General features: G+C 38.9%; 1 protein-coding gene across 2 annotated transcripts in view; it reads left to right on the forward strand.

Moving 5' to 3' along the window:
* Positions 1-27,673, forward strand: part of OPHN1 (oligophrenin 1) — a 507,400-nt gene that overhangs the window by 189,535 nt on the left and 290,192 nt on the right. For both annotated transcript variants that reach the window (XM_016203882.2, XM_016203883.2), the window contains one exon: positions 11,799-11,870. In XM_016203882.2, coding sequence (XP_016059368.1) covers positions 11,799-11,870 — 72 coding nt within the window. The remainder of the gene's footprint in view (positions 1-11,798; positions 11,871-27,673) is intronic.

The following is a 27,673-nucleotide window of genomic DNA, read 5'->3' on the forward strand; positions in this document are numbered from 1 at the left end:
ATGAATAAACTGCTATATACATACATGCAGATGTTTGAGATATAAATTTTCATGTTTTTTGGATAAATTACAAAGAGTGAAGTTGCTGGATTGTAGGATAAGAGTAAGTCTAGATTTGTAAGAAACTGCCAAAGTTTGAAAGTTACTGTAACTTTTGTATTTCCACCATCAATGAATGAAGGTTCTTGTAGCTCCACAGCCTTGCCAGCATTTGATGCTATCAAGTGTTTTGAATTTTACCCTTTTTAATAAGTGTATAGTGAGATATCATTGTTATTGTAGTTTGCATTTTCCTGATGATGTATAATGTGTAACATCGTTTCATATGTTTATTTGCTATGAATCATTGAAGGCAGGGCTTGGAGGTAGAGAAATTAGAGACTGTTAGGCTCTAATTATGGTTTTGTCACTAATTTACTTGTTGACTTTAGATTTATCCCTTATTTCTCTGAGTGTTTTTTTTATTCTTTGTAAAATTAGGAAAATAATGTCCACCTCCAAGGTTGTTGTAGATACTCCAAATGATATAATGGACATAGAAGTTTTTTATTAATAGGAGAAAACACTGATTATATGTGTTGATTTTAGTTATCTTTTGTTGTTTTCATGATTCTGCTTGTGGCAATTTCACTTGGGAAATATCTTAGTTCAAGAGAATAGCTTCTAAGGACACTGAAAGATAAATATGAGTAGTTTCCTTGCAGCCTGGTAGATGGCTTACTGGCTAATCCACACTCTACTAAATGTTTTTTCTGCCTGAAGAGTTTGTGGACTGCTGCAATTGTTAATCTCAAAGACATTTACCTCCGTTTCATTCAGATACCATTATAAAGGTCAGCTGTACTTCTCTTCAGCCCTAGTTGTTTCTTAATCTCTTTTATTTACCCAATTACAAAGCTCTAAAATACTGAAGATCCATCTTTTGAGATGTTTTTCTCACCCATCTTGCTGGCTCTTTGCCAAAGGACTGAATCATTTTTTTTTCTTTAATTATGTTTTGCCCTTTTGTCCCCACAGCTCTTCAATCATGTATTGAGTGTTGGCTCCCCATTTCTCATTTAATTCCAGGAATGCTGTGAAGGTTAGGCTCAATGAGGGCCTTTTACAATATGCCAGGAATTCATTGCCTGACTGCACCTCTTAAATTTCCTGGATCTGTAGTTAAAGGACTGCTATAAACATATATGAACCCAATAAAGGAATACCTAAATGTATAAAAAAAAATCTAGAGAACTTTAAGGGAGAGGTCAACAGCAACACAGTCATGCTAGGGGACTTTAACAACCCACTGACTTCACCGGATAGGTCTTCCAGGCATAAAATCAACAAGGAGACAGTGACCCTAAATAACACACTAAGTTAGATGGATTTGAAATTTGCAGAACATTCCACCCCAAAGTTGCAAAATATACATTCTTCTCAAGTGCACATGGGACATTCTCAAAGATAGACCACATGTTAGGACACAAAACAAGTTTCTACAAGTTCAAGAAGATTGAAACCATATCAAGCATCTTCTCGGACTGCAATGGCATGATATTAGAAATCGACCACAATAAAAACACTAAAGCATTCAAACACATGAAGACTAAAAAGTATGTCTTTAAACAATGAATGGGTTACCAAAAAAATTAAGAAAGAAATAAAAAAGTTTTTGGAAACAAATGAAAATGAACACACAACAACCCCAAATGTATGGGAAACAAAGAAAACTGTTCTGAGAGGGAAGTTCATAGCACTCACTACAAGTCTACCTCAAAACACAAGAAAGACTTCTAATAGACTCCGTAACCCTACAACTTAAAAACTTAGAAAGTGGAGAACAAGGAAAGCCCAGAGTAAGTAGAAGAAAGGAAATAATTATGATCAGAGCAGAAATTAATGACATCGAGACTAAAATAACAGTACAAAAAGTCAGTGGAACCAAGAGCTGGTTGTTTGAAAAGATAAGCAAGGTTGATGAACCTTTAGCCAGACTCATCAAGAAAAAAGAGGACCCAAATAAATAAAATCAGAAAATAAAGAGATGAAGTAACAACTGACCCAACAGACATACAAAGGATTGTAAGAAAATAACTTGAACAAGTATATGCCACCAAGCTGGACAACCTGGGTGAAACAGACAAATTCCCAGAAAAATACAACCTTCCAAAAGCTAATCAGGAAGAGTCAGCCTGAATAGGCTGATAACTGCTGATGAAGTTGAAGCAGCAATCAAAGGGCTCCCAACACACAAAAGCCATGGCCCAGATGGCTTCAGAAGGGAGTTTTACCAAACATTCAAGTAAGAATTAAAACCTATCCTCCTCAAACTATTTCAAAATATCCCAGAGGAAGGAACACTTCCAAACTCTTTTTATGAGGGCAACATTAGCCTAATTCCAAAACCAGTTAAAGACACTACTAAGAAACAAAATTATAAGCCAATATCCCTTATGAACATAGATGCTAAAATCCTCAACAAAGTATTAGCGAACTGAATCCAGCAATATATTAAAAAGATCATACACCATGACTAAGTGGAATTTAATCCAGGGGTACAAGGCTAGTACAATATTTCCAAATCAATAAATGTGATACACCACATATATTGAAAAACAAAAATCATATTATCATATCATTAGATGCAGAAAAAGCATTTGATAAAATCCAACACCCATTTTTGATTAAAAGTCTGAATAAAGTGGGAATAGAGGGGTAATACCTCAACATAATAAAGGCTATATATGACAAACCTATGGCCAACTTCATTGTCAATGGGCAAAAATGAAAACCATTTCCCCTAAGAACAGGAACAAGACAAGGGTGTCCACTTTCTCCACTTTTATTCAACATAGTACTGGAGGTCCTAGCCACAGCAGTCAGACAAGAAGAAAACATAAAAGGCATTTAAATTGGAAAGGAGGAAACCAAAATTTCTTTATTTGAAGTTGACATGATAGTGTATATAGAAAATCCTAAAGACTCCACCAAAAAACTACTAGATTTAATAAATGAATTCAGCAAGGTAGCAAGATACAAATTTAACACCCAGAAATGGATGACATTTTTATACACCAATAATGAGCACTCAGAAACAAGAACTAAAAAAAAAATCCCCTTTATTATTGCAACTGAAAAGATAAGATATCTAGGAATAAGCTTAACCAAAGATATAAAAGATCTGTAGTCGGAAAACTACAGGACAGTGAAAAAAGAAAGAGAGGAAGATATAAACAAATGGAAAACTATACCACGTTTAATTAACATCATTAAAATGTCCATACTACCCAAAGCAATCTATAAATTCAATGCAATCCCTATTAAAATACCAACAACATATTTTACAGATCTAGAGCAAACACTTTGAAAATTTATATGGATCCAAAAAAGACCCCAAATAGCCATGACAATCTTGAGAAAGAACAAAGTTGGAGTGATCACAATACCAGATATCAAGTTATAATACAAAGCCACCGTATTCAAAACAGCCTGGTATTGACACAAGAACAGACATACAGATCAGTGGAACAGAACAGAGAACCCAGAAATTGGCCCACTCCATTATGGTCAATTAATATTTGACAAAGGAGGCAGGAACATACAATGGAGTAAAGACAATCTGTTTGATAAATGGTGTAGGGAAAATTTCACATGTACCTGCAAAAAAAAAAAAACCCAAAATAAAACTAGACCACCAATTGACAACATACACAAAAGTAAATTCAAAATGGGTAAAAAACTTAAATGTAAGACATGAGAACATAAAAATCCTGGAGGAAAACAGAAAGCAAATTCTGACATCTCTCGTAGCAAGGAGAAAATAAACAAATGAGACTGCGTCAAAATGAAAAGCTTCTGCATAGCAAAAGAAACCATCAACAAAATGAAAAGGGTGCCCACTGTAGGGGAAAACATATTTTCCAACAACACATCTGATAAAGGGTTAATATCCAAAATATATAAGGAACACACACAACTTAACAAAAGGAACACAAACATTCCAGTGAAAAAATGGGCAAAGGACCTAAATAGACACTTCTCCAAAGAGTGCATACAAATGCCTAAGAGACATGAAAAAATGCTCAACAGGGCTAATCATCAGAGAGATGCAGATTAAAACCACAATGAAGTATCATTTCATACCTGTCAGAATGGTTGCCATCAACAAATCAATGAATGACACATGCCAGGAAGGGTGTGGAGAAGAGGGAACCCTAGTAAACTGCTGGTGGGAATGCAGACTGGTGCATCCACTATGGAAAGCAGTATGGAATTTCCTTAAAACATAAAAAATTGACCTGCCACTTCACGTAGTGATCCCACTTCTATGAATATATCTTCAGAAACCTGAAACACCAATCACAAAATATTTATGCACCCCTATGTTTATAGTAGCACAGTTTACAATAGGTAATACCTGGAAACAGCCAAAGTGCCCATCAGTAGATGAGTGGATAAAAAAGCTGTGGCATATTTACACCATGTAATACTATGCAGCTATAAAAATGAAGAATCCTTTATCCTTTGGGACACCATGGAGGGAATTAGAAAGTATATGCTAAGTTAAATAAGCCAGTCAGAGAAAGACAAGTACCACATGATCTCGCTTATATGTGGAAGTCTAATAAACAAAATAAACTGATGGACAAAATGGATCTAGAGACATAGAAGCATGGAACAGACTGAGGGATCTCAAAGGGAAGGTGGGGAGGGGGGAATGTGCGGGAAGAGTTTAATCCAAGAACTTTTATATTTATAAACATAACCCATGGACACAGACTCTGGTCTGGGGAAGGCTTGGGGGTAGTGTGGATGCGCGGTAGAGGAGAATAATGGGGGTAAAAGGGATATCTGTAATATTTTCAACAATAAAATTAAATTGTAAAACAAAAAGGACTCCTATACCCCAATGTGAATAATGTGGGAGATGTTAATGGGCTTTTTTTCCTTTCTGTAATAAGAAACCAAAAGAAGCTTTAAAAGAACAGGAAGGAAGTTCAAAGTACTAGAATGTGACAGTTGGGTATGTTCTAGTCATCCTCAGAAATGAATTTAAATTATGAAAGGAACTATGAATGGAATACATAAATAGGAGCTTCCTGGCTATGATTTCTTAAACAGTACCCTAGGGGAGATTGTAGTACCTTAGAAGGTGGCCTTTAAATATCTGTATGACAGCCCATTTGGCTCACTGGTTATAGCATTGGCCCATGGACTGAAGGGTCCCGAGTTTGATCTTTATCAAAGGCATGTATCACAGTTACAGGCTCAATCCCCATCCCAGGCCATGGTACATATGTGTGAGGCAACCAATTAATGTGTCTCTTTCACATCCATATTTCTCTCTCTTTCCCTCTGCCTCTCCTTCCTCTCCGTCTGCCTCTCTCTCTCTCCCCCTCCCTCTCCCTCTCTCTCTCCCCCCTCGCTCTTCCTCTCTCCCTCTCCCTTCCCCTGTCCCCCTTCCCTCTCCCTCTTCCCATCTCCCCCTCCCCCTTCCCTCTCCCTCTTCCCATCTCCCCCTCCCCCTCTCCCTCTCCCTCCTCTCCCTCCTCTCCCTCTCCCTCTCCCTCTCCCTCTCCCTCTCCCTCTCCCTCTCCCTCTCCCTCTCCCTCTCCCTCTCCCTCTCCCTCTCCCTCTCTTTCCTTCTCCTTCTCCTTTCCATTTTCTCTGAAAATCAATGGAAAAAATACCCTCTGGTGAAGATTTAAAAAGTTCTGGATGGCAGACTTCCTGTATGGTTAAAGATAGGAGGCTTGCCTAGATTCCTTTATGACTCTGTGCCCTACGCTATAAGCAGTGTGCAAGGTCTGTGTTTTAGCACTGTCAAGAATAACCTGGTGTGGCCCATGATATTTAAAACAGTGTATCCTTCATGCCTTCTTTTGGTAATTGGTTAACAGTCAATTATTCAGAAGCAGTTTTGCACTATTGGATTTAATATGATCTCTACCCTGTTAAATGTCCTTTCTAGTTTTAACATGGGCTTCATAAATAGAAACCTGATTAGATAAACTTACTAATATGTTTAGAATGTCACTTATTATCCTGGGGATTCTACCATGAGATAACAGACAGGTAGGATCTTTTCTCCTAGAGAGCTCACAAAATGGATACAGTGATCAGATAGGGGAATAAGGGCCGAGTTTACTTAGAAGAGCATTTATGAGTTGTCGCTAGACTTCTTATTTTTTAAATATATCTTTATTGATTTCAGAGAGAGGAAAGGAGAGGGAGAGAGAGAGAGAAACATCAATGATGAGAGAGTCATTGATTGGCTGCAGCCCACAACCCGGACATGTGCCCTGACCGGGAATCGAACCCCGATCACCTGGATCCTTGGTCGACGCTCAACCGCTGAGCCACACCTGGCCGGGTATAGACTTCTTATTTTTTAAATTAATTTATTTTCTAATTACAGTTGACACAGAATAAGTACTTGGTAGAATTCTAAGTTTTTTAAGGATAAAACAGAATGAAAAAGAACCAAGCTTCAGTGTAACCTTTTCCTACATCTCTAGCTCTGTGTTTTGGCAAAAAGTAGTGTAATAACCAATAAGTGTCAAAGAGATGAAGAGGTACAGAGTATCTATTTGTTTTGTAGGAGACTGGGAGCAGTATTGGCAACGTGATTAAGGTAAAACTATGGACTCCAATTTTGGTTTATCATGCATTACTTTCCTAGACTGAGACAGGCCAAAGCATATAAAAAGCAGTGGCCTCATGTGGCAAGTTGCTGGCACACCTGATTATGCAGCACAACAATTTTTGAAACATAGGAAAACTGAATGCCTGCATATGCAAAGGCTCATCTGAATAAATACCCATACAGCAGCTTTACACATGCTACTCTATTTAGAAGTGCCAACTCACATAGTGTAATTTGTTTTGTGTTCTATTGGTTCTCAAGGTAGAGGGGACAGAGTCATCACCTCTCAATGAGAAGAGTGTCACAGATTTTTTTGGCCATGTTTTAAAAACTCTACAAAAAAACAAAAAAAATTGACTTTACTGGATATGACACCAAGACTTAATTTGTTTCCATGTGGATATAGGAAGTTGATAGTACCTAATTCATGATCCACAGAAATGTGCTAGGCAAAAGAGACAGGCTAGTACTTTTAGTAGAAAGATTCTTATTTTCAATCAAGGAGAGTCACTTGTATCTTTATTTTTGATACAAGGACAGCTAGTGGAGCTCTTTGATTGGGTAAGGTTTTGCCAATTTAAATGAACCTTTCTCATACCTGGATACAAAACAGGAGATCCACAGTGCCTGCAGGACCTGGATAGAATATGTACTAATTCTTCAGTTTGCCATGCTTTTTGGTGGTAGTTTAAATACTACTTGGAGAATACAGGAATGGTCAAAATTTGCTTTTTACTCTGTCTTCTATTTTTGTTATGAAGATATATCTTGTCTTACTGATACTTTACGTCTCATCTAACAAGGAAACCAGTCCCTCATTTCTCCATCTTGTAGTAGATCAAAATTAATGCAATGAGTCCTAAAATCCAGCCCTTTAGATGTGTTTGCTGAGGTCCTCCAATAAAGTGCAGATCATTTGATTTTCTAAGATTGTGGCAGATTGAATGGAAGCTACACTGACACTCTCTCGGGACTAAACTGGAATTACAACTAAAATATTGAAAAAACATCCTGAATAATCAACTGAAAATGAAGATTTGCTGGGGAGCACCCTCATAACCAAGGGCCCACATTAGAGACTGCATAGAGACTGGTAGTAAGTGCAGAGGTGCAAGTCTGGCTGGGCTTCCACAGGCAGCAGCTGAAAGTTTAGAGGGATATCTAGGTGTAGGGGGTTCCCACTGAGAACTCTGGGGCCTAAACCCCATGCAGGGCTCCCCAGCCCAGAGAACCAGAAATTAAAAAGGTATCCACAGCACCTGGCTGAGAAAAGCAACAGGGTTTCTGTCTGCCAGGGAGAGATGGCTGGAAATGCAGGCACCTTCTTATAGGGCCAACACAGAAAGTTTTCTGTGTAGCCACTAACCTTGGGCTCTGATAGAGGCAGGGAAAAGTGGACTGGAGCTGTGTGAGGAGAATTTACAAGGAACTGGCTGTGGGAATAGAGCTCAGACAATTCCCATCTGGATCCTGGTGCTGAGTCATTCCTCCATACAACAAAGGACATCTTTCTCAGGCAGATATTTACTATCTAAGTGGCTTTTGCCTGGGACAAGGGAAGCAATTACCCCACCCTGCTGGAAAACCTATGTACCCACCCTGTAGAGTTTCTACAGCCTAAGTCTTATTAAAGGACTGAAGAACAGCCTCTGGGTGCTTTCAGTTTTTGCCTCATTTGCTTTTGGACCCAGAGCTTGGAAAAGCAGACGTTGCCTGTTTTGGTTCTGTCCAAATACACCCAGCCCCAGCAGAGGAAACCAGAAGCTTGGGGTGCAGAAAACTTCAAACAAGGTACTCAAAGCCAGTGACAAACAGCGTCTGACATTGGCCTGCACCAGAGACCATCCAAAAGACTGGGAGTCCTAGAAGATTTACCTAATAGACAGAAAGAAATACAAATAGGCAGTCAAAATGGAGAGGCAAAAATCAAGTCCCAAAGGAAAGGACAAGAGAATTCACCAGAAGAAGAACTAAATGAAACGGATATAAACAATCTATCAGATATAGAGTTCAGAATACTGATCATAAGGATGCTCCTCACCAGCATGAGAAAAGAAATGGAAACAATGAAGGAAATAAAGAATGACATAGTAGAAATAAAAAACAAACAAACATTGGAAGGAATGAACAGCTGATTAGTAGAAGCTCAGGATGGGATCAGCGAATTAGAAAATGGTAGAAAAAATCAATCAGAGTACAAAAAAGAAAACAAAACACAAGGACAATTTAAAAGAGCTATGGGACAACATGAAAATAAAAAATTCAAATCATAGGAGTACCATAAGAGGTAGAAAGTAAGCAAGGATTAGAGAACGTGTATGAAGAAATAATGGAAGACAACTTCCCTAACCTGGTGAAAGAAAAAGTCACACAAGTTCAGGAGGCAAAGAAAGTCCCAAGTAATAAGAATCCAAAGAGCCCACACCCAGACACATCATAATTAAAATGCCAAAAATTCAAGACAAAGAGAGAGTCTTAAAGGCAGCAAGAGAAAAGCAATCTGCTACCTAAAAAGTAGCCCATAAGACTATCAGATGATTTCTCATCAGAAACTCTACAGGCCACAAGAGAATGGCATGAAGTATTCAAAGTAATGCAAAACAAGGATCGGAAACTGAGACTACTATACCCAGCAAGGCTATCATTCAAAATAGATGGTGAAATAAAGAGCTTTCAAAACAAAAGAAGGCTAATGGTATTTATCACCACCAAACCAGCATTGCATGAAATGTTAAAGGGACTTCTGTGATAAGAATTTGAAATAGAGAGAAGGAGAAACATAGGTATAAAGAAATAAAATGGCAATAGATAAGTACCTGTCCATAATAACCTTGAATATAAATTGATTAAATGTTCACATCAAAAGACAGAGTGTACCTAAATGGAAAAGAAAACAGGAACCCAAATATATTCTGCCTACAGGAGACCCTCCGCAGAACAAATGAGTCACATAGGCTGGAAAAACAAACAACTTCTGGAGTACTTTAAAGGAGAGATCGACAACAATACAGTCATAGTAGGGGACTTTAACACCCCACTGACCTTACTGGATAGATCCCCAGACAAAAAATCAACAAGGAAACAGTGACTCTAAATGACACACTAGATCAGATGGATTTAATTGACATTTACAAAACTTTCCACTCAAAAGATGAAGAATAGATATTTTCCTCAAGTGCACATGGGACATTTTCAATGATAGACCAAATGTTAGGACACCAAACAAGTCTCTACAAGTTCAAGAAGATTGAAAACATATCAACCATTTTTTTGGACATTTACACCATCAAATACTATGCATTTGTAAAAAAGAAGCATACCTTACCTTTGAGACAGCATGGTGGGACCTAGAGAGTATTATGCTAAACAAAACCAGGCAGGCAGAGAAAGACACGTGTCACATGATCTTACTTATATGTGTAATCTAATGAACAAAATAAACTGATGAAAAAAATGTATCCAGAGACATGAAGCATGGAACACACTGAGGAATCTCAGTGGAAAGGTAGGGGAGGGTGGGGAGAGATTAACCTAAGAATTTGTATGCATATGTCATAACTCATGGTCACAGACAGTAGTGGGGTGAAGACCTGGGGGACAGGGTACAGGGTGCAGGGGATCAGTGAGTATAAAGGGCACATTTGTAATACTTTCAACAATAAAGATACATTTTTTAATACGTGCAGATATTTCACACCCTTGAAGAAACAAATTTCACTTGTTGCCTTGGACAGATGCCATCTCCCATGAGGTTTATATGAAGACAAAGCTTTCTATATTTCTACCTGCCCATTGAACAAGGGATCCAATTTGGAGATGATGTTTTTATATCTCCAGAATATATTAATATGTCTCTACAAGTACAAGAAATTTGAAAACATCAAGCATCTCAGATATTTACATCATGGAATACTATACAGCTGTAAAAAAGAAGAATTATATCAATCTCAATTTTTAGTACCTGGACAGGCTGTTCCTATTAGCTTCTGATTGAATTGCCATTTGACCCAGTGATCCCACTTCTAGGAATATATCCTAAGAAACCCGAAACAACAGTCAGAACTTTTGCACCCCTGTGTTCCTAGAAGCGCAATTTACAATAGCTAAGCTCTGGAAGCAGCCCAAGTGCACATCAGTAGATGAGTGGATAAAATAACTATAGTACATTTATACCATGGAATACTATGCAACTGTCAAATAGAAGGATCTCTTACCCTTTGAGACAGAATTGATAGAACTGGGGATATTATGGGAAGCAAATAAGCCAGTTAGAGAAAGACAAGTACCACATGATCTCACTGACATGTGGAATATAATCACCAAAATAACCTGATAAACAAAATAGATCCAGAGGTATAGAAGCATGGAACAGACTGAGGAATCTCAGATGGAAGGTGGGCATGGGGGAGTGGGTGGGGAGAGACTAATCAAAGAATTTGTATGCTTATATGTGTAATCTGTTAACACAGACATTGGTTCGGGGAGGCCTGGGGGTGGGGTGGATGGGGGGTGGAGAGGATCAATGAGGTAAAAAGGTAGACATCTGTAGTACTTTCAACAATATAGGTAAATTAAAAAAAAATAGCATCTATATTTAGGTAGTTGCAAAGCTTGGCCTAGTGTTCTCTGTGATGCTTTTAATATGGTCCAAACTCTGAAGGAAATGTTCTTGTTTTATGACATACCAGGAGGAGACTGGAAACAGGTTTTTTTGATACTATTAGTACTAACTCATTTTCCTCCCATGAACTGGTTTGTGCTTGGTGCAGTTGGCTTTTTCACATATTTTTAAAATTTTATCTTAATTGTTGAAAATATTACAGTTGCCCCTCTTTGTCTTCTAACTTATGACATATATTTCAGGCCTCCTGTGTTTGTTTCTGGACATAATTCTGTATATTTATCAATTAAAATTTCTGATCAGAGTACCAGCAAATTTACAGAGAAATGCCCCTAATGTTCCTTCTCTCACTTCCCCTTTAAACATTTGATTTTAAGAGACCAGTATAGGAAAAAGACTGCAACAAAACTCAAATAGCCAGCACAGTAGTTAACATTTTACAGGATGGTATATTACAAGGAAATATCCTGGTAAGAAGGAATGTTGAATCTGAATTTTGGTAATCTAAAAATTGTTTTTTGTGTGTGTGTGTGTGTGTGTTTTTTCTAGGTACACAATGCTAGTGATTTGCTGATCAAACCCCTGGAAAATTTTCGGAAGGAGCAAATAGGCTTCACCAAGGTACATTTTCTCTACGTGCATAAGATACATATTTTTACAGCAGTTGAATAGTTGTTTGGCAGTCACTATTCTGTTTTTGGGGTGAGAAATGTTTGTTTCTATAAGAAAACTCATCGTCAAAACAGATGAGAAAATTAATTGGCTTCTGGCTGTGCTTTCAACTAACTATGAATCTATGGACAAGACACTTCTCCTTTGGGAGCTTGATAATAATAGCTATTATTTAAAGACTATTTACTATGTACTGAGCACTGAGTTAGATGGTTTATATTCATTCTTTAATCACAAAAACCTTGTAAGGTTCTGTTTCAGATACATCTGAAGGGTTAGATTTTAGGACCCGTTTACAAACCAGGCATGAGATTTAGACAAGGTAAAGACCATGACCAAAGTTATATAGTTAGCATGTGAGAGTGGCCAGGATTTATTTATTTATTTATTTATTTATTTATTTATTTATTTATTTATTTATTTATTTATTTTATTTTATTGTTCAAAATATTACAGATGTCCCTTTTTCTCCCATTGACCTCTTCCACCCCTCCCACACCGTCCTCCCCAGTCCCTCAGTACACTGTTGTCTGTGTCCTTGTGTTATGCATATATGCATATAAATTCTTTGCTTAATCTCTCCCCTCTTCCACCCCCCCTCCTTCCCTCTGAGATTCGTCTGTCTAATCCATGTTTCCATGTCCTTGTATCTATTTTGTCCATCAGTTTATTAAGTTCTTTAGATTCCACATATAAGTGAGATCATGTGATGTTCGTATTTTTCTGCCTGGGTTATTTTGCTTAGCATAATATTCTCCAGGTCCATCCATACTGTCCCAAATGGTATGAGATCCTCTTTCTTTACAGCTGCATAGTATTCCATGGTGTGAAGGTCCCACAGCTTTTTTATCCACTCACCTACTGATAGGCACTTTGGCTGTTTCCAGATCTTAGCTATTGTGAATTGTGCTGCTATGAACATAGGGGTGCATATATTCTTTCTGATTAGTATTTCAGGATTCTTAAGGTATATTCCTAGAAGTGGGACCAATGGGTCAAAAGGCAGTTCCATTTTTAATTTTTGATGAACCTCCATGCTGTTTTCCATAGTGTCTGCACCAGTCTGCATTCCTACGAGCAGTGTACCAGGGTTCCCCTTTCCCCACATCCTCACCAGCATGTGTCATTTGTTGATTTGTTAATGGTAGCCATTCTGACAGGTGTGAAGTAATACCTCATTTTGATTTTAATTTGCATTTCTCTGATGGTTAGCTATGTTGAACATTTTTTCATATGTCTCTTGGCCATCTGTATTTCCTCTTTGGAGAAGTATCTATTTAGATCCTTTGCCCATTTTTTAATTGGATAGGTTGTCTTCCTCTTGTTGAATTGTATGAGTTCTTTGCACACTTTGGAACTTAGCCTCTTATCAGATACATCCTTAGCAAATATGTTCTCCCATACTGTGGGTTTCCTTTCTATTTTGATGCTGATTTCTTTTGCCGTGTGGAAGCTTTTTAGTTTGATTTCTGCTTCAATTTCATTAGTTGCTATTATCTTTTTCAGGTTTTCTGACTCTTCCTGATTCAACTTTGGAAGATTGTATGCTTCTAGGAATTTTTCCATTTCACTCAGGTTGTCCTGTTTTTGGCATATAGTTGCCCATAGTATTTTCTTATGATCCTTTGTAGTTCTGTTGGGTCAGTTGTTATATTGCCTCTTTCATTTCTGATTTTTTATTTGGGACCTCTCTCTTTGTTTTTGGTGTCTGGCTAAAGGTGCATCAATCTTTTTTATCTTTTTTAAGAACCAACTTTTGGTTTCGTTGATATTTTGAATTTTTTTTTTATTCTCTATGTCATTAATTTTTGCTCTGATCTTTATTATTTCCTTCCTTCTACTTCCTCAAGGTTTTTCTTGCTGTTCTCATTCTAGTTCTTTTAGTTGTTGTGTTAGGTGGTTTAGTAGAGCTTTTTCTTGTTTTTTGAGGCAGGCCTATAATGCTATGAACTTTCCTCTCAAGACTGCTTTTACTGTGTCCCATAGATTTTGGGTCCTGTTTTCTCATCCATTCAGCTACCCTATGTCTTTTTATTGGAGCATTTTTTCCATTTATATTTAAGGTTACTATTGATATATACATATTTAATGTCATTTTCCCCCTTTATGCTGATGTGCCTTTCTCTCAGTATTTCTTATTTTTCTAAAAGCAGTCCTTTTAGCATTTTATGCAATGCTGCTTTGATGGTACTGAACAGCTTTATCTTTTTTTTGTCTGAGAAATTCTTTATTTCACCCACCAATTTAAATGATAGCCTTGCTGGATAAAGCAGTCTTGGTTGCAGGTTCTTGCTTTTCATTACTTTCACAATTTCATGCCACTTCCTTGTGGATTGAAGTGCTTCTGTTGAGAAATCTGATGTCAGCCTTTTGGGGTTTCCCATGTAGGTCACTGCTAGTCTCTCTCTTGTAGCCCTAAATATTCTCTCTTTGTCCTTATCATTTGCCTTTTTAATTATGATGTGTCTTAGCGTGGGTCTCTTTGGGTCCCTCTTGTTTGGAACCCTCTGTGCTTTCTGAACTTGTGTGGCTTTCTCCCTTTCTAGCATAGGGAAGTTTTCTGTCATTATTTCCTCCACCAAGTTCTCTATCCCTTGCTCTTTCCTCCCCTTCTGGGTCACCTACGATGCGAATGTTGTTTCTCTTCATGTTGTCCCAAAGCTCCTATAGACTGTCCTCATGCTTTTAAGTGTTTTTTCTTTTTGTTGCTCTGATTGAATGTTTTCTTTTTCTACCTTATCTTCCAAGTCATTTATTCTATCCTCTGCTTCACTGAGCCTGTTTTCACTTTCATCCAGTGTATTCTTGATATCAGATACAGTATTCTTCATTTTGCCTGGTTCTCATTTATGATATTTAGCTCCTTTTTCATGTTTTCACTAAGTTCTTTGATGTTTCCATTAATTGTCTTGTTCTTCTCATTAATTTCCTTGTGCATCTTCAGAACTGTTATTCTGAACTCTTTTTCTGATAACTTTCTTGACTCCATCTCATCAAGGCTTTTTCTGGCTATTTTTCCTCTTCTTTATTTTCAGGATTGTTTCTTTATCTCCCCATTTTGGTGGCTCTTAGTGTTCATTTCTGTATATTAGGTATATTTGCTGTCTCCTAGTCTTTTGGAGTGGAATTTTGTAGTGTACGTCCAGTGGAGACCAGAGATGTTTTTTTCTTAGACTTTTGTGCTATTTGTTCTAGACGTATCCCTTTTCTTGGTACTTTGGGCTCTCCTGTTGTGATTGGGTCTACATTGTTGTTGACCTGTTCTTAGGAGGACTCTCCTCTGAGGTTTTCTAACTCTGTGGTTCATCCTCAACCATATCCTGTGAGCTGTTTATGGGTGCTGGCAAGACAACTCAATACACAACCAAACTGCCAGGAAATAAGCAGTATCTTACAGAATATCCTGACAATCACAATGAAAACATCCCAAGTGAAAGTTGAATTTGTAAAGTGAAGGGAGTACACAAGTACTAAAGAAAAAAATAAGAAAAAGTGAAAGAAAAATTAGAGCTCGTGCACATGAGAGAAAAGGACATTATTGCTAATAGTAACGATAAAAAAAAATAATATAAAATGTAAAAAATGACAAGGTACTGGGAGATAAAATGGACAGGGAATGCATTCTGAATGAAGAGCCAGCAAAAAATTAAATGTAGAGCTTAGGAATAGAAATATAGTTGAAAAAGAAAAAAATCAAAATACAATAAAGAGACAAACAGCAATTAACAAAGAAAAAGCCAGGAAGACAGAAGGGATAAAAAGGAAGAAAAAAAAAGAAAGAGTAGAGGAAAAAAAGTATTCTAATGGAAAAAGAAGAGAAAAAGAGATAAAGGAAGGGCAGGGTGGGAGTCCAGTAAGAGATTTGGGGGAAAAAATAGAGATAAGTAGTAAACTTATTGATTATGATGATAATATCCCAGCAATTAAGCAGAGAATATCAAGAAGATATTGATAATAGAACAAAAAGCAAAACAAAACAAAGCAAAAAAAAAAACAAAACACAAGGACAGCAAAAGAAAAAATTTTCAAACATTTATTAAAAACTTAAAATAAATTTAAATTTAAAAACAATTTTTTTTCTTTTTTCTAAAAAGAAAATAAAAGTCAATTTGGTGAGTTTCATCTGGGCCTCTTATGTTGTCTGAGGCTGTTTTGTAAGCTGATTTCAGTTCTCCAGGGAGGTACTTGTACATCAGCCAATATCAGGAGCTGTCTAGATTTATCTCTGATGTCCTTGGTTGGTCCGAGGCTCTGTGGACCACCTCTACTTGTCAGTTATTTTGCTTCCCCCTTGTGGTTGCCTGGTCTTACTCCAAAGTCTTCTAAAGTGTCTTTAGGGTGCAGGGCAGCTAGTGTGCCTCAGGATATTGCTCCCCTTACTTAAAGGTTTCGTTGACTGGCACTCACTGTGGGGAAGTTAGTCTCTGCTTCAAAGCTGACTCCTCATTGTCTACCTTGTCCTCCAATTCCAGTTCCCCCTAGAATGGCCTGCTACAGTTTTAGATTGAATTCTCTGTTTTCTTTTCTTTATGGACCATTTCAGAGGCCTGAGCTCAGTGGGTTTGATTAAAAAAAAAATTCTGGTGAGCACTTTGCCTGCCCAGGTCCCATCAGGGGTTTTTAAGCTTTTCCTCCAGTTCCCAAACATTAGGCCCTGAGAGTTTTTTTCCTGTATTGTCATCCTGTGAGCTGTTCTTCCTTCCCTCTCAGGACTGTGCCCTGCAGGGAATATCTGGGGCTTCAGTGAGCTGAACCAGCCCCTTTCCTGTTGGGGATGGTGCTCCTAGCCTGCAGGAGAGGTAGGTGTGCTCCGCCCCTCCCTTCCCAGATCTGGTTGCCCGGTTCGCCTGTCATGCTTATTTCAAACTCTCCACTATGCAGACACATTTCCCAGCTTTTGCTGGTCTGTCTCCCCAATGCAAGCCAGGAAGGTGGACGCCCATTCAACAATCAAAATCTCAAAAGTGCATGAAGCAACACACAGGTAGATAACGCCCCCTGCTAGGCCCAACCCCCCCCCCCGCACCTTGGTATCAAGCAGGAGGCATTACAAAGTCAGCCCCACACAGCTTCCTTGCACACTGATCTCAGTAAATCTGGGGCAGGTCCTTGTGCTCTATCTGTGCTCCCCACAAAGAGGGTCAAAAAACCAGGATTTGCTGCATAGGTAGCTCTGGCAGCTGGAGTCCCAATCCGCCTCTCTGGCGGCTCCGACCCCTTTCTGGTGGCTGGAGGGCTCCAGTTCCCTTCCCTGCACTTCACAGGTCAAATGCTTTGTGGGGTTATATACAATGCCTTACAGGAAGGCAGATGGTCCCTGTATGTGGCTGCTCAGTGCAGCCCTCTGTTCCCTTCCTATTCAGGAACCACACCCTGTGGGACAGTGTTTCCCAAGGTCAGCACCCATGGTGAGACTGGTGCAGTCTGCTGCCATTAGGCACATTGTTTCACTGGGAAGCACAGTCCCGTCCTCACAGGCACACTATTTCCCTGGGTCCCTCTGCTCGCTGTGCACGGGCTCTCCTTCCCTCCTCCTCTCCTCCAGGTTTCAGATCCAAGCTTTTGGTCCACACTCAGAATGGTTGAGAGCTTTGCAGCCTCTATCCCTAGAGATTGGAACCCAGCACAGGTTAAGGGGGGACTCCCCCTTTTTATGCCCCCCCTTACCAGACTCTATGATGTTTCTTCTGTGCTCCTTTCTCAAAATATGCCCACTCAGGTATATTTCTCAGGTGTTTTCAAGCTAGTTATGCAGTATTTTATTGGTAAAATACCTGTGGCTGGGAGTGAGGGCACTCTGCTTCTTGTCACAGTGCTGCCATCTTCCCGGACCCAGTAGCTAGGATTTAGATTTAAGGATCTTTTTAGCTTCAAATCCTTTATTCCACTGAACCATACTATCCAGCTTTGTGCTGTCTAATATGGTAGCTGATACTTATGTAAAGAAAATAAATGAACAATTCAGTTGTTCACTCATACCAGTCATATTTCAAGTGCTCAATTGCCATGTGTGGCTAGTAACTTGTGTTGGACAGCATAGATATAGAACGTTTCCATCGTAGAAATTTCAGTTGGACAGCTTTGTGCCAGATAATCTCAGCTTGACTGCTCATGGATTAGTGATTTCTCAGTTTCTCATAAAGGGGGATGAACAATTGTGAAATTTATTCTATCAGCTAGGTGTAGGCCTGTTTTGTGAGCTTCAGTATGTAAACACCATGTAACCAAGAGTTTCTACCAGAACTAAATCTAGCAACTTGACAAAGTATCTGGCCCTTTTAGGAGTAAGAATACAACATCCAGTTGTTATTATCTGGAATATCATGACAAACAGTTTGGATCCAGGATATGAAAATAGCAGTTATGGGAAGAAAGAGCAGACTAGTAGAAGTCCTCTCACTGCCTGATGTCAGCATTCAAGTTGACATGAACATTATTTGAATGATTTGAATTCAAGCAAAGTCATTTCTCTGGATAACCCATCAATTCTGGATTCCACTTAGTTCATCTGGAGTCTCATTAACATAAAAACTAAATTGGAAAAGTATATAATAGAAGGAGAGGAGGATCTTTATATGCAAAAGTACGGTATGAAAATAATTAACTACTTGTTAAGTGACATGATAATTGTTACATAATACTGAATAAAGAGGATAAAGGACAGATAACATAAAAAACCCTTACACACATGGTTTACATTCATTCCTGGATGAGAATAGGAAAAAGGAAAGTAAGAATTTGCTGCAGTGGTTGACTTCATGTCATCTGAGGGGAAGAAAATGAATTTCTATTATGTACTTCCTATGTCACAGGCCTGAGCTGAGGATTTTACATACACTCTCTTCCTTAATTCTTACAGGAAACCTGTAGGATGTATAATATCCATTACCCCAATGAAGAAACTGAGACTCAGAAAGGTTAAATTCCTATCAGTCCTTTTTCCCTACTTCTTTATCAGTGGGCCAACATGTACACATACAAGGAGGGTGACCAACATTCAGTGTGAGAGTCATTTTCAAAAAACTACCTAAAATTCTCATGGTAGTAAAATGTAAGGTAGTGTAAAGAGCTCTGAAATTAGGACTAGAAAGTGTAGCTTTCTGTGTACCCCTGTGTTTTATTAATTTATTGCCTCTTACTTCTAACACTCCTCAATACCCATTCTATGTAAATGGACAGAATTCTTTTAAGCATCTTTCCCTAACAGTGTGCAAGATGTTAAGCTTTCTCAGCAAAAGATGCTAGAGGGATATGGCAGGAGGAAGGGGTACTCCTAAAGTTTCTGGTTGCTGCACTGGTGGGTCATTAGAGTGGGAGTGTGACATCCATGGGACTCTGGCCCCACCCCACACCTGGAATATGTGGTCCCTCAGTGACCTGAAAGCCTCCACCTGGCCTAGTGATAGTCTTTTTACAGGTCTCTCAATATAGATCTCTCCCTGAAGGGCTCCCCACCCATGCTTTCCCCCACCTTTTTTCTGTGGTCTTCCATGTAGCATGCCTACTGAATGAAGATTTACAACAGAGCTGCTACTTCCTGCTTCCTCTGCCAGCCCTCATACAGTCTGGTTGTACCTTAAGAACTTCCCACCGAGGCAGACTTTCCCTGTGAAGCTAACCTCAACCTAGATTTTTTCTATCCTCTCTGTATGCCTATTCCACTGATTGCTGGTTGTCCCTTCCCCGCCTGCATTCTGGAGAGTTGCCTCCTTACTTGGTGACTGCATACCACCAGGCCAACCTAGCAAACTTCTGTGCTATTCAGTGGCTTAAATTATACCTTTTCAGTGAGATCTGAACCCCTTCCAAATTCACTCTCCCTGGGGTACCTTTCCTCAGCCTATGGTACTATACAGAGTTAGTTTCCCTATATCTTATATTTACCTTTTTTAGTTTAATAACTTTGTACTGTAGTAATTCTTTATACTGGTTTCTATCTCTTGATTGGGCCCAGACTGATATACCCAGAACTGCTGCAAGATGACTCTGACTTTATTGGTGGTGGCATGTGCTTTGTAGATGTATATTCTCACTTGAACCTCAGAACAGCCTTGTGCAGTAGAGGTTATTATAGCGTGTTTACAGATGAGAACACAAAGATTCAGTGAGGTATAATGTCTAAGGCACTCAACCAGGAAGTGGCAGAATTGTTGGATTTGAATTGAGTTCTGGTCATAAGACTAGGGCTGATTTCCCTTTATGAGAGATACCACTTCTCTCTGGGCCTCAGTTTTCTCATGTGTACAATAAGAACCATGGGAAAATAACTCCTAATCACATATTCTGTTTGTAATTATCAGAGTAATTAACTAAATTTGCATCTCTTGAGTAGTAGAAATTGGCATATCAGAATTTAGTGTGCTGTAAATGTAAAATATATCCTAGATTCTGAGGACAGTATGAAAGAATGCAAAATGTTTCATTAATATTTTATATTGATTACATATTGAAATGATACCATTTTAGGTATATTGAGTTAAAAAGAATATATTATTGAAGTTGATTTCACCTAACATTTTCCTTTTGAGGTTGATTTTTAAAATTAAATTTATTGGGTGATGCTAAGCAAAATAAGTCAGACAGAAAAAGTTAAGAACCATATGATTTTACTCATATGTGGGATATAAAATGGAAATCTCTGGGTTCAGAATCAACAAGGGGCAGCATTGAAAGAAAATTAATATATGGCTCAGTGGTTGAGCATTGACCCAGGAACCAAGAGGTCACCGGTTTTATTCCCTGTCAGGGCACATGTCGGGTTGTGGGCTCGATCCTACTAGGGGTCATGTAGCAGGCACCTGATTGACATTTCTCATCTGTGTTTCTATCTCTCTATCCCTCTCCCTTCCTCTCTCTAAAAATAAATCAATAAAACATTAAAAAAGAGAAAATTTATATACACATAGAATTAATTAAGTTAGTTAAAGTTCTTAGGAGAGTACCTGAAAAATGTTAAGTGTTTTCTGTCATTGTTGTCATTATCATTATCATCACAGTCATCATCATCATTGGCAGCAAAATGGGTAGAATAGGACACTCCCAATGAAATTTTTCAATTGATGATGGAGTTACTCTGATTTACAAATAAATAAAAAAAGAGAAGTTAATACATGAGGCAAAAAGAGAGAGTTGGGTCAATGAATGTTTCCCAAGTGGCTACTGATTTATGGAGAAGTTTCATGTCACTAGGCCTCCAGATCTGTGTCTGTGGCACTGCATAATGCTGGAGGTATCTTTTTGTCATACATATATTTTAAAAAGATACAAAATAGTGCTGGCTGGTTCACTAAGTGGTTAGAGCATTGACCCAAGGACGGAAGGGTCTTGGGTTCAAGTCCCAAGGTTTAATCCCTGGCCAGGTTGGGGCACGTGCAGGAGGCAACCCATCGATGTGTCTCCCTCAAATCTCTCTCTCCCTCTTCACTCCTTTCCACTCTCTCTAAAAATCCATGAAAAAAATATCTTCTGGTGAGGATTTAAAAAAGAAAAAATACAAAGAGTGCTGGGAACTAAAAGGGGACACATTGAGAATAAACATCTTGGTTTTCAAACATTATTAATCTTTTCAAATGACACTGATGCTGTTACCTCTTGAAATAGTAAGTGTTTTGTGTAAAACCTGTGGAAAGGTAATGGGACAAGCATGGAGGGGAGTGAATTGTGATACTCAATATTTTTCTCCTGTGGATAGATTTTCAGCTGTTGGTCAAAGATGGTTTTGCTGGCTAAACCAAATTATTCTGCAGAGTCCATTTGCAGGCCAATGAGCTCTGTTGTCAGTTCCACTTGGGTGACTATGTCCCAGTAGACAGGATCATTCAATAACAAAATGTAAGAAGGCTATTTTCTAACTGTCTCTGTTCACAAAGGTAACCAGTTCATTTTAGGTTAACCTTTTTGATGCCTTGGGAACTAGCTTCTGTTATGCAATGACTTCTGAATGGCTGCCAGATGATTGGCTTCCCAAGCATGAAATCACCAGCCCAATGATTTCACAGGTATCATCTCCATCAATGGTATCCCCAACTTCCCCAGGGGGAAACTGTTTAGGTGGGGCTCCTAACTCCCTACTTTAGCCAGAGCAGTTTCCCTTGGATCTGTTGTTATTGTTTTTTTTTTAGTTTAAAATTTTCAATAGTTGAACTTTTTAGTTTTTATTTTTATTTTTTAATTTTTAAAAATTTATCTTTATTGTTTAAAGTATTACAGGTGTCCCATTTTTCCCCCCAATTGACCCCCTCCACCTAGCTCCCACCCCCTCCCCAGACCACCCCGTTATTGACTGTGTCCATGGGTTATGTATATATGCATCTAACTTCTTTGGTTAATCTCTTCCCACCCTCCACCCCCCTTCCTTCTTTCCTCTGAAATATGATCGTCTGTTGCCTGCATCAATGTCTCAATCTATTTAGTTTGTCAGATTCTTTTGTTCATTAGTTTCTTCTTAAAGAAGACCCTTCAACATTTCCTGTAGTGCTGTTCTGGTAGGGATGAACTCCTTTAGCTTTTTCTTATCTGTGAAGCTCTTTATCTGACCTTCAGTTCTAAATGATAGCTTTGCTGGGTAGAGCAATCTTGGTTGTAGTTCCATGTTTTTCATCACTTTGAATATTTCTTGCCACTCCCTTCTGGCCTGCAAAGTTTCTGTTGAGAAATCAGCTGACAGTCTTATGGGTGCTCCTTTGTAGGTAACTAATCACTTTTCTCTTGCTGCTTTTAAGATTCTCTCTTTGTCTTTAACCTTTGGCATTTTAATTATGATGTGTCTTGCTGTGGGCCTCTTTGGGTTCCTCTTGTTTGGGACCCTCTGTGCTTCCTGAACTTGTAAGCTATTTATTTCCCCATGTAGGGGAAGTTTTCTGTAATTATTTTTTCAAATAGGTTTTCAATTTCTTGGTCTCTTTCTTCCCCTTCTGGCTTCCCAATAATATGAACGTTGGGCCTCTTGAAGTTGTCCCAGAGGCTCCTTATACTATCTTTATATTTCTGGATTCTTTTTTCTTTTTGCTCTTCTGGTTGGGTGTTTTTTGTTTCCTCATGTTCCAAATTGCTGATTTGATTCTCAGCGTCTCCTACTCTACTGTTGACTTTCTGTAAATTATTCTTTATTTCACTTCATGTAGCCTTCATTTCAAATTGGTACTTTATTATGTCATCGATTTTCTCAGTTGTTTTCATAATATTCTTACTAATATGATTGAGCATCCTTATAAACAGAATTCTGAACTCTGTATCTGTTAGCTTGCTTGGATCTATTTCATTTAGTTCCTCTTCTAGAGGTTTCTTCTGTTCTTTCCTTTGTGACATGTTTCTTTGCCTCCACATTTTGGCTGCTTCCAGGTGCTTGTTTCTATGTATTAGGTAGAGCTGCTCTGTCTCCTGGAATTTTTAGTTTTGTGTAGCAGGTGTCCTGTAGGGTCCAGTGGCTCAGCCTCCCCAGTCACCTGAGCTGGGCCTTCTAGGTGCTCTCCTGTGTGGGCTGTGTGCACTGTCCTGTTGTAGTTGAGCCTTGGTTGCTGTTGGCATCCCTGGGAGGAATTGATCCCCGGGCCAGTTGGCTGTGAGGACCACCTACAACTACAGCCAAGAGCTGCTGTGCTGGAGATACCCCTATGGAACAGGATTTACTTCAGTGGAGCTTTGGTGTTCACCAAATGTGCCCCTTGAGTGTGTGACTCGTGGATGTGGGAGGATTTAATCCAGCGTGGTCAAGTCTGACCACCAGGTGCACTGTCTCTGGGGTCTCCTGGGAAGTACAGAGTCAGCTTCTGCCTGTGCCTTGCCCAGGGCCACCCAGCATGAGCTACACAGCAAACCGTAGTTGGCTGCTACTTGTGCTGGGCTTGGCATTGTCCAGGAGAGGCCAAGCTATGAACCAATGCAGGCTACCACTAGGGCCAGGCCTGGGGCCACTTATCAAGCCATATGGGGCACGCTGCTGCTTGTTTGCAAGACTTTAGAAAAGTCATAAGCATGAGGCTCGAGAGGCCACTTGCACAGAAAAGCCACTGGAAATGGCTTGGATGAGCTTGCAGGTAGGGAGGGGTGAGGTCTCCAGGTATCACCAAGGCAGGGCCAAAGGTATGATTCAGGTGCTGGAGATTCAAATATGGTGCATGCCTGCCGGCTCTGTGGGGAAGGGCTTGCCAAAGGAGCAATGTCCTCTGCCAGCTCTTCTGCCTGGGAGAAAGCCACCCCTCCACCTCTCACCCCAATTTTAGGTAGGTTAGTTCCTCCCCATGTGTCTCAGATTCCTTTCAAGCGGCTGCCCCACTCTGGGCATCAGATGGAGTGCATCTGAGTGAGTCCTTGTGCAGGCCCTTTAAGAGGAAAGCCTGGTGCTCCTGCAGCCTCCGAGACCCTCACCTACAGTCCCCGATAGTTTTCACAACTTGAAGTCGTGGGGACTTCTCTTCCCGGCCCTGGAGCCCTCGGCTGGGTGGCCCCATGTGGGTTTGAGAACCCTCACTCCTCAGGGAAACCTTCACCTCCGAGATATCCCTCCCGGGTTTAAACTAAGCCACCCTGCTCTGATCCACCTGCGTCTCCGCCCCTCCTACCAGGCTGGATGCTTCTTCAGTTCCCTGGTTGTTGGGCTTCTGTTCATCCTGATTTCAGGAGGTTCTGAGTGATGGTGGTTCTGTATTCTAGTTGCAATTTTGATGAGGTTGTTGTAGGTGGCGGGTACAGTTGTTACCTATGCCACCATCTTGTTTTCTCCCCCCCCTTGGATCTGTTATCTGATGGACTTTTGGGGCAATATTTCCTTTAAAACAGGACACTATTGGTTCAAAGAAATTTCCACACCACCTCCTTATGCTAAAACCTGATAGCTCACCCTTTCCAGTTTAATAAGATATTTCTTTCCACCTATGTATGGCATTTTGGATATTTGTGCAACTAGATGACACTTGCTTTTTAATTTTAATGTGTAATCTACAATTTCATCAGAGTACTTGCATTTTACAACCATTATGTTTTGAAAAAATGGTGCTTAGTTTTAGCATCAAAATTTTAATTATATATAACACTCTTGCACATATAATTAAGTATAAAATAGTGCAATGGGATCTTTTAAAAATCTCAAAAATCTCCCATCTTTCCCTGTTCCTCATAGGTGTTCATTTTTAACCATTTAAAAAAATTTAAATCTTTTTAAATCCTCACCAAAGGATATGTGTGTTTTTATTTTATTTTATTGATTTTAGAGAGAGAGGAATGGGTGGAGAGAGATAGAGAGAGACATTGATGTGAGAGAGAAACATTGATCAGTTGCCTTCTGTATGTGCCCTGACCCGGGATCAAACCCATGACCCTTCAGTGCAGAAGACGATGCTCTAACCACTGAGTCACACTAGCTGGGACTTAACCATTTTTATTTATATTATTTTGGTGATTACTTTCATATTTTTGCAAAAAAATATGCTTATATTGGTATTCTTTATTTATCAAACTTATAAATTATTTCTTCATGTTATGTATACAGGAGATCATTGCTCATACCGTCCTCTTTCCCTCATCTTCCAATTTTTGATAAGTATAATATCCTTTTAGTTCTTCTATTGCTTACCTTTGCCACTTTAAGTAATATATTTAAACGCCTATTTCTTACTCCATCAATTTTTGACTGTAGCTTTGTAAGATGAAGATATTTGCACCTCTGTCTACTTTTACTACCTCAACTCTCAACTCCTATCAGCCACATCTTCACTTTTCACTCTTAGGGTTGATAACATTAATTCTCTAGCCTGGAACCTTAATTAAATGTTGTTGGTAGTTATTCTTAGGTTCAGTTTACAGTGACAAATCTAGGATTTCAACTCAACTCAAGTTTCTTGGCTCTGAGTCTGTGCACTTTGACATTTCTTGTACTGAGTTAATATAAGTTTATTTCTGGCGATGATGACCCCCTCCTTACCCTTTTCTCCTAATTTATTGTCTTCTAGGTTTAGAGTTCTTTGTCTACCTACTCTAACTTCCTGTTTGGTTAACTCCTTCTATCCCTCTCACCTATCAAAAGTCCCAGAACATGTAAAGTTTGTGAGTCCCCCCCATGTGTATGTTTTATTTATCACTTGATTAGCAGAACCCTTTCCACCATTATTTCCCTTCTCATCACCATGGGACTTCCCCCACCTAAGGTCAAGGGAGGACAAATGAGGCTCAGTCCATCTCTGTTCATAATGGGTCTTTTATCCTGCAGCATAGAATGCTGGGCTGTCCATTGGAGACTGCAGAATAAAGACTCAGTCATCCTCTTAGACATGTGACAGGGAGAGCATTTGTACTCTTTGATTCATATTTTTGGGGTCTTGTAAGAGTTGCCCACAGTATGATGCTTTCAGTTTTCTTTCAAGAATACCCTTGCCAGAGAGAAATAGTCACTGAATCAAGGAGCCTTTGTGTGGTTTCTGGTGGGACCAGGGCCAAACTGCCTAACACATCTGAGAATGTATTTAGACTACTTTTTGGAGAGTTGGAGCTGTTGTGGAAGCTATGATATATTGTGTTGTCACCCAATAGATGGCAGACAAGAAGACATTGGCAGCAAGACATGGGATTTTCATTCTTTTTGCTGTTTTTTTTTTTTTGTTTGTTTGTTTTTTCTTTCTATGAACAAAGATTATAGAAAGAAGTTTAGGGAAAGGACTTGATTTGGAGGTAGATGGGGTTGAAAAAATACAGAAGATGGAACAAGGCACAAATCTGATAGGACAGATGAAGCCAAAGGTATGAGTCTGCCTTGCATTCCAAAGGCCAGTGCATGCCCTGGCAGAGGGGAATGCTACAAGAGCTAAGCTATGTGACATTAATCCATAAGTGATTTTCAAGCCAACATCAAATATTCTATAGTCCTTATAATAATAATTACTACCCTACTAGGTACTTGCTATATGTTATCATGGCTAAGCATTGTTATCCATATCCTACTGATGAGAAAGTCAAGACTTATAATGGCCAAATAACACCTACATGATATACAGCAGTGGGCAAGAGTAGGTTTACAATTGTGAGTATGAGAAACAGAGTTCATTCTTGTATTATTTATTAATTATTATATATTATTGTTATTATTATTAACCTACTTTGCCCACCCTATATTTGTTAGAATAATCCATATTGTGGTAAATGGCAGCTCTAGTTTGCTCATTCTCATGGCCATAAAGTAATGTGAGTTTATCACAATGCATATACCCACTCAGTTGTTGATAGGCATTATTAATCTTTGTTTTTTTTTTCAATCCTTCCATTGCATCCCCACAAAACAAGGCTCAGAGTGCAGTATTGTGGAAAGCATATAGTTTATGGGGTAACAAAAATGTGGTTGAAGCTTGCTTCTGTTAATAATTTGATGTTATACAGGGATTGGCAAAAGAAGGTTTACAGTTGTAATACAAATTAATAATAAATAATTAATAAGTAATACAAAAGTAAACTGTTTTGTGTACTCATAACTGTAAACCTCCTTTTGCCCACCCATCTATGTGAGATTCATTTGTGTTCATATATTTAATTGGAGTTCTTTTTTTAAAAAAATTTTGATTTCAGATATAAAGTATTATCCAAATTTATTATTTTTCCCAGTTGGCTACACAACCAAATTTATTTTTTAAAAATATATTTTTATTGATTTCATAGAGAGGAAGGGAGAGGGAGAGAGAGATAGAAACATCAATGATGAGAGAGAGTCATTGATTGGCTGCCTCCTGCATGGCTCTCAATGGGGATCTAGCCCACAACCCTAGGCATGT

Source organism: Miniopterus natalensis, chromosome X, assembly GCF_054644295.1.
Source record: "Miniopterus natalensis isolate mMinNat1 chromosome X, mMinNat1.hap1, whole genome shotgun sequence".
Classification (NCBI taxonomy): Eukaryota; Metazoa; Chordata; class Mammalia; order Chiroptera; family Miniopteridae; genus Miniopterus; species Miniopterus natalensis.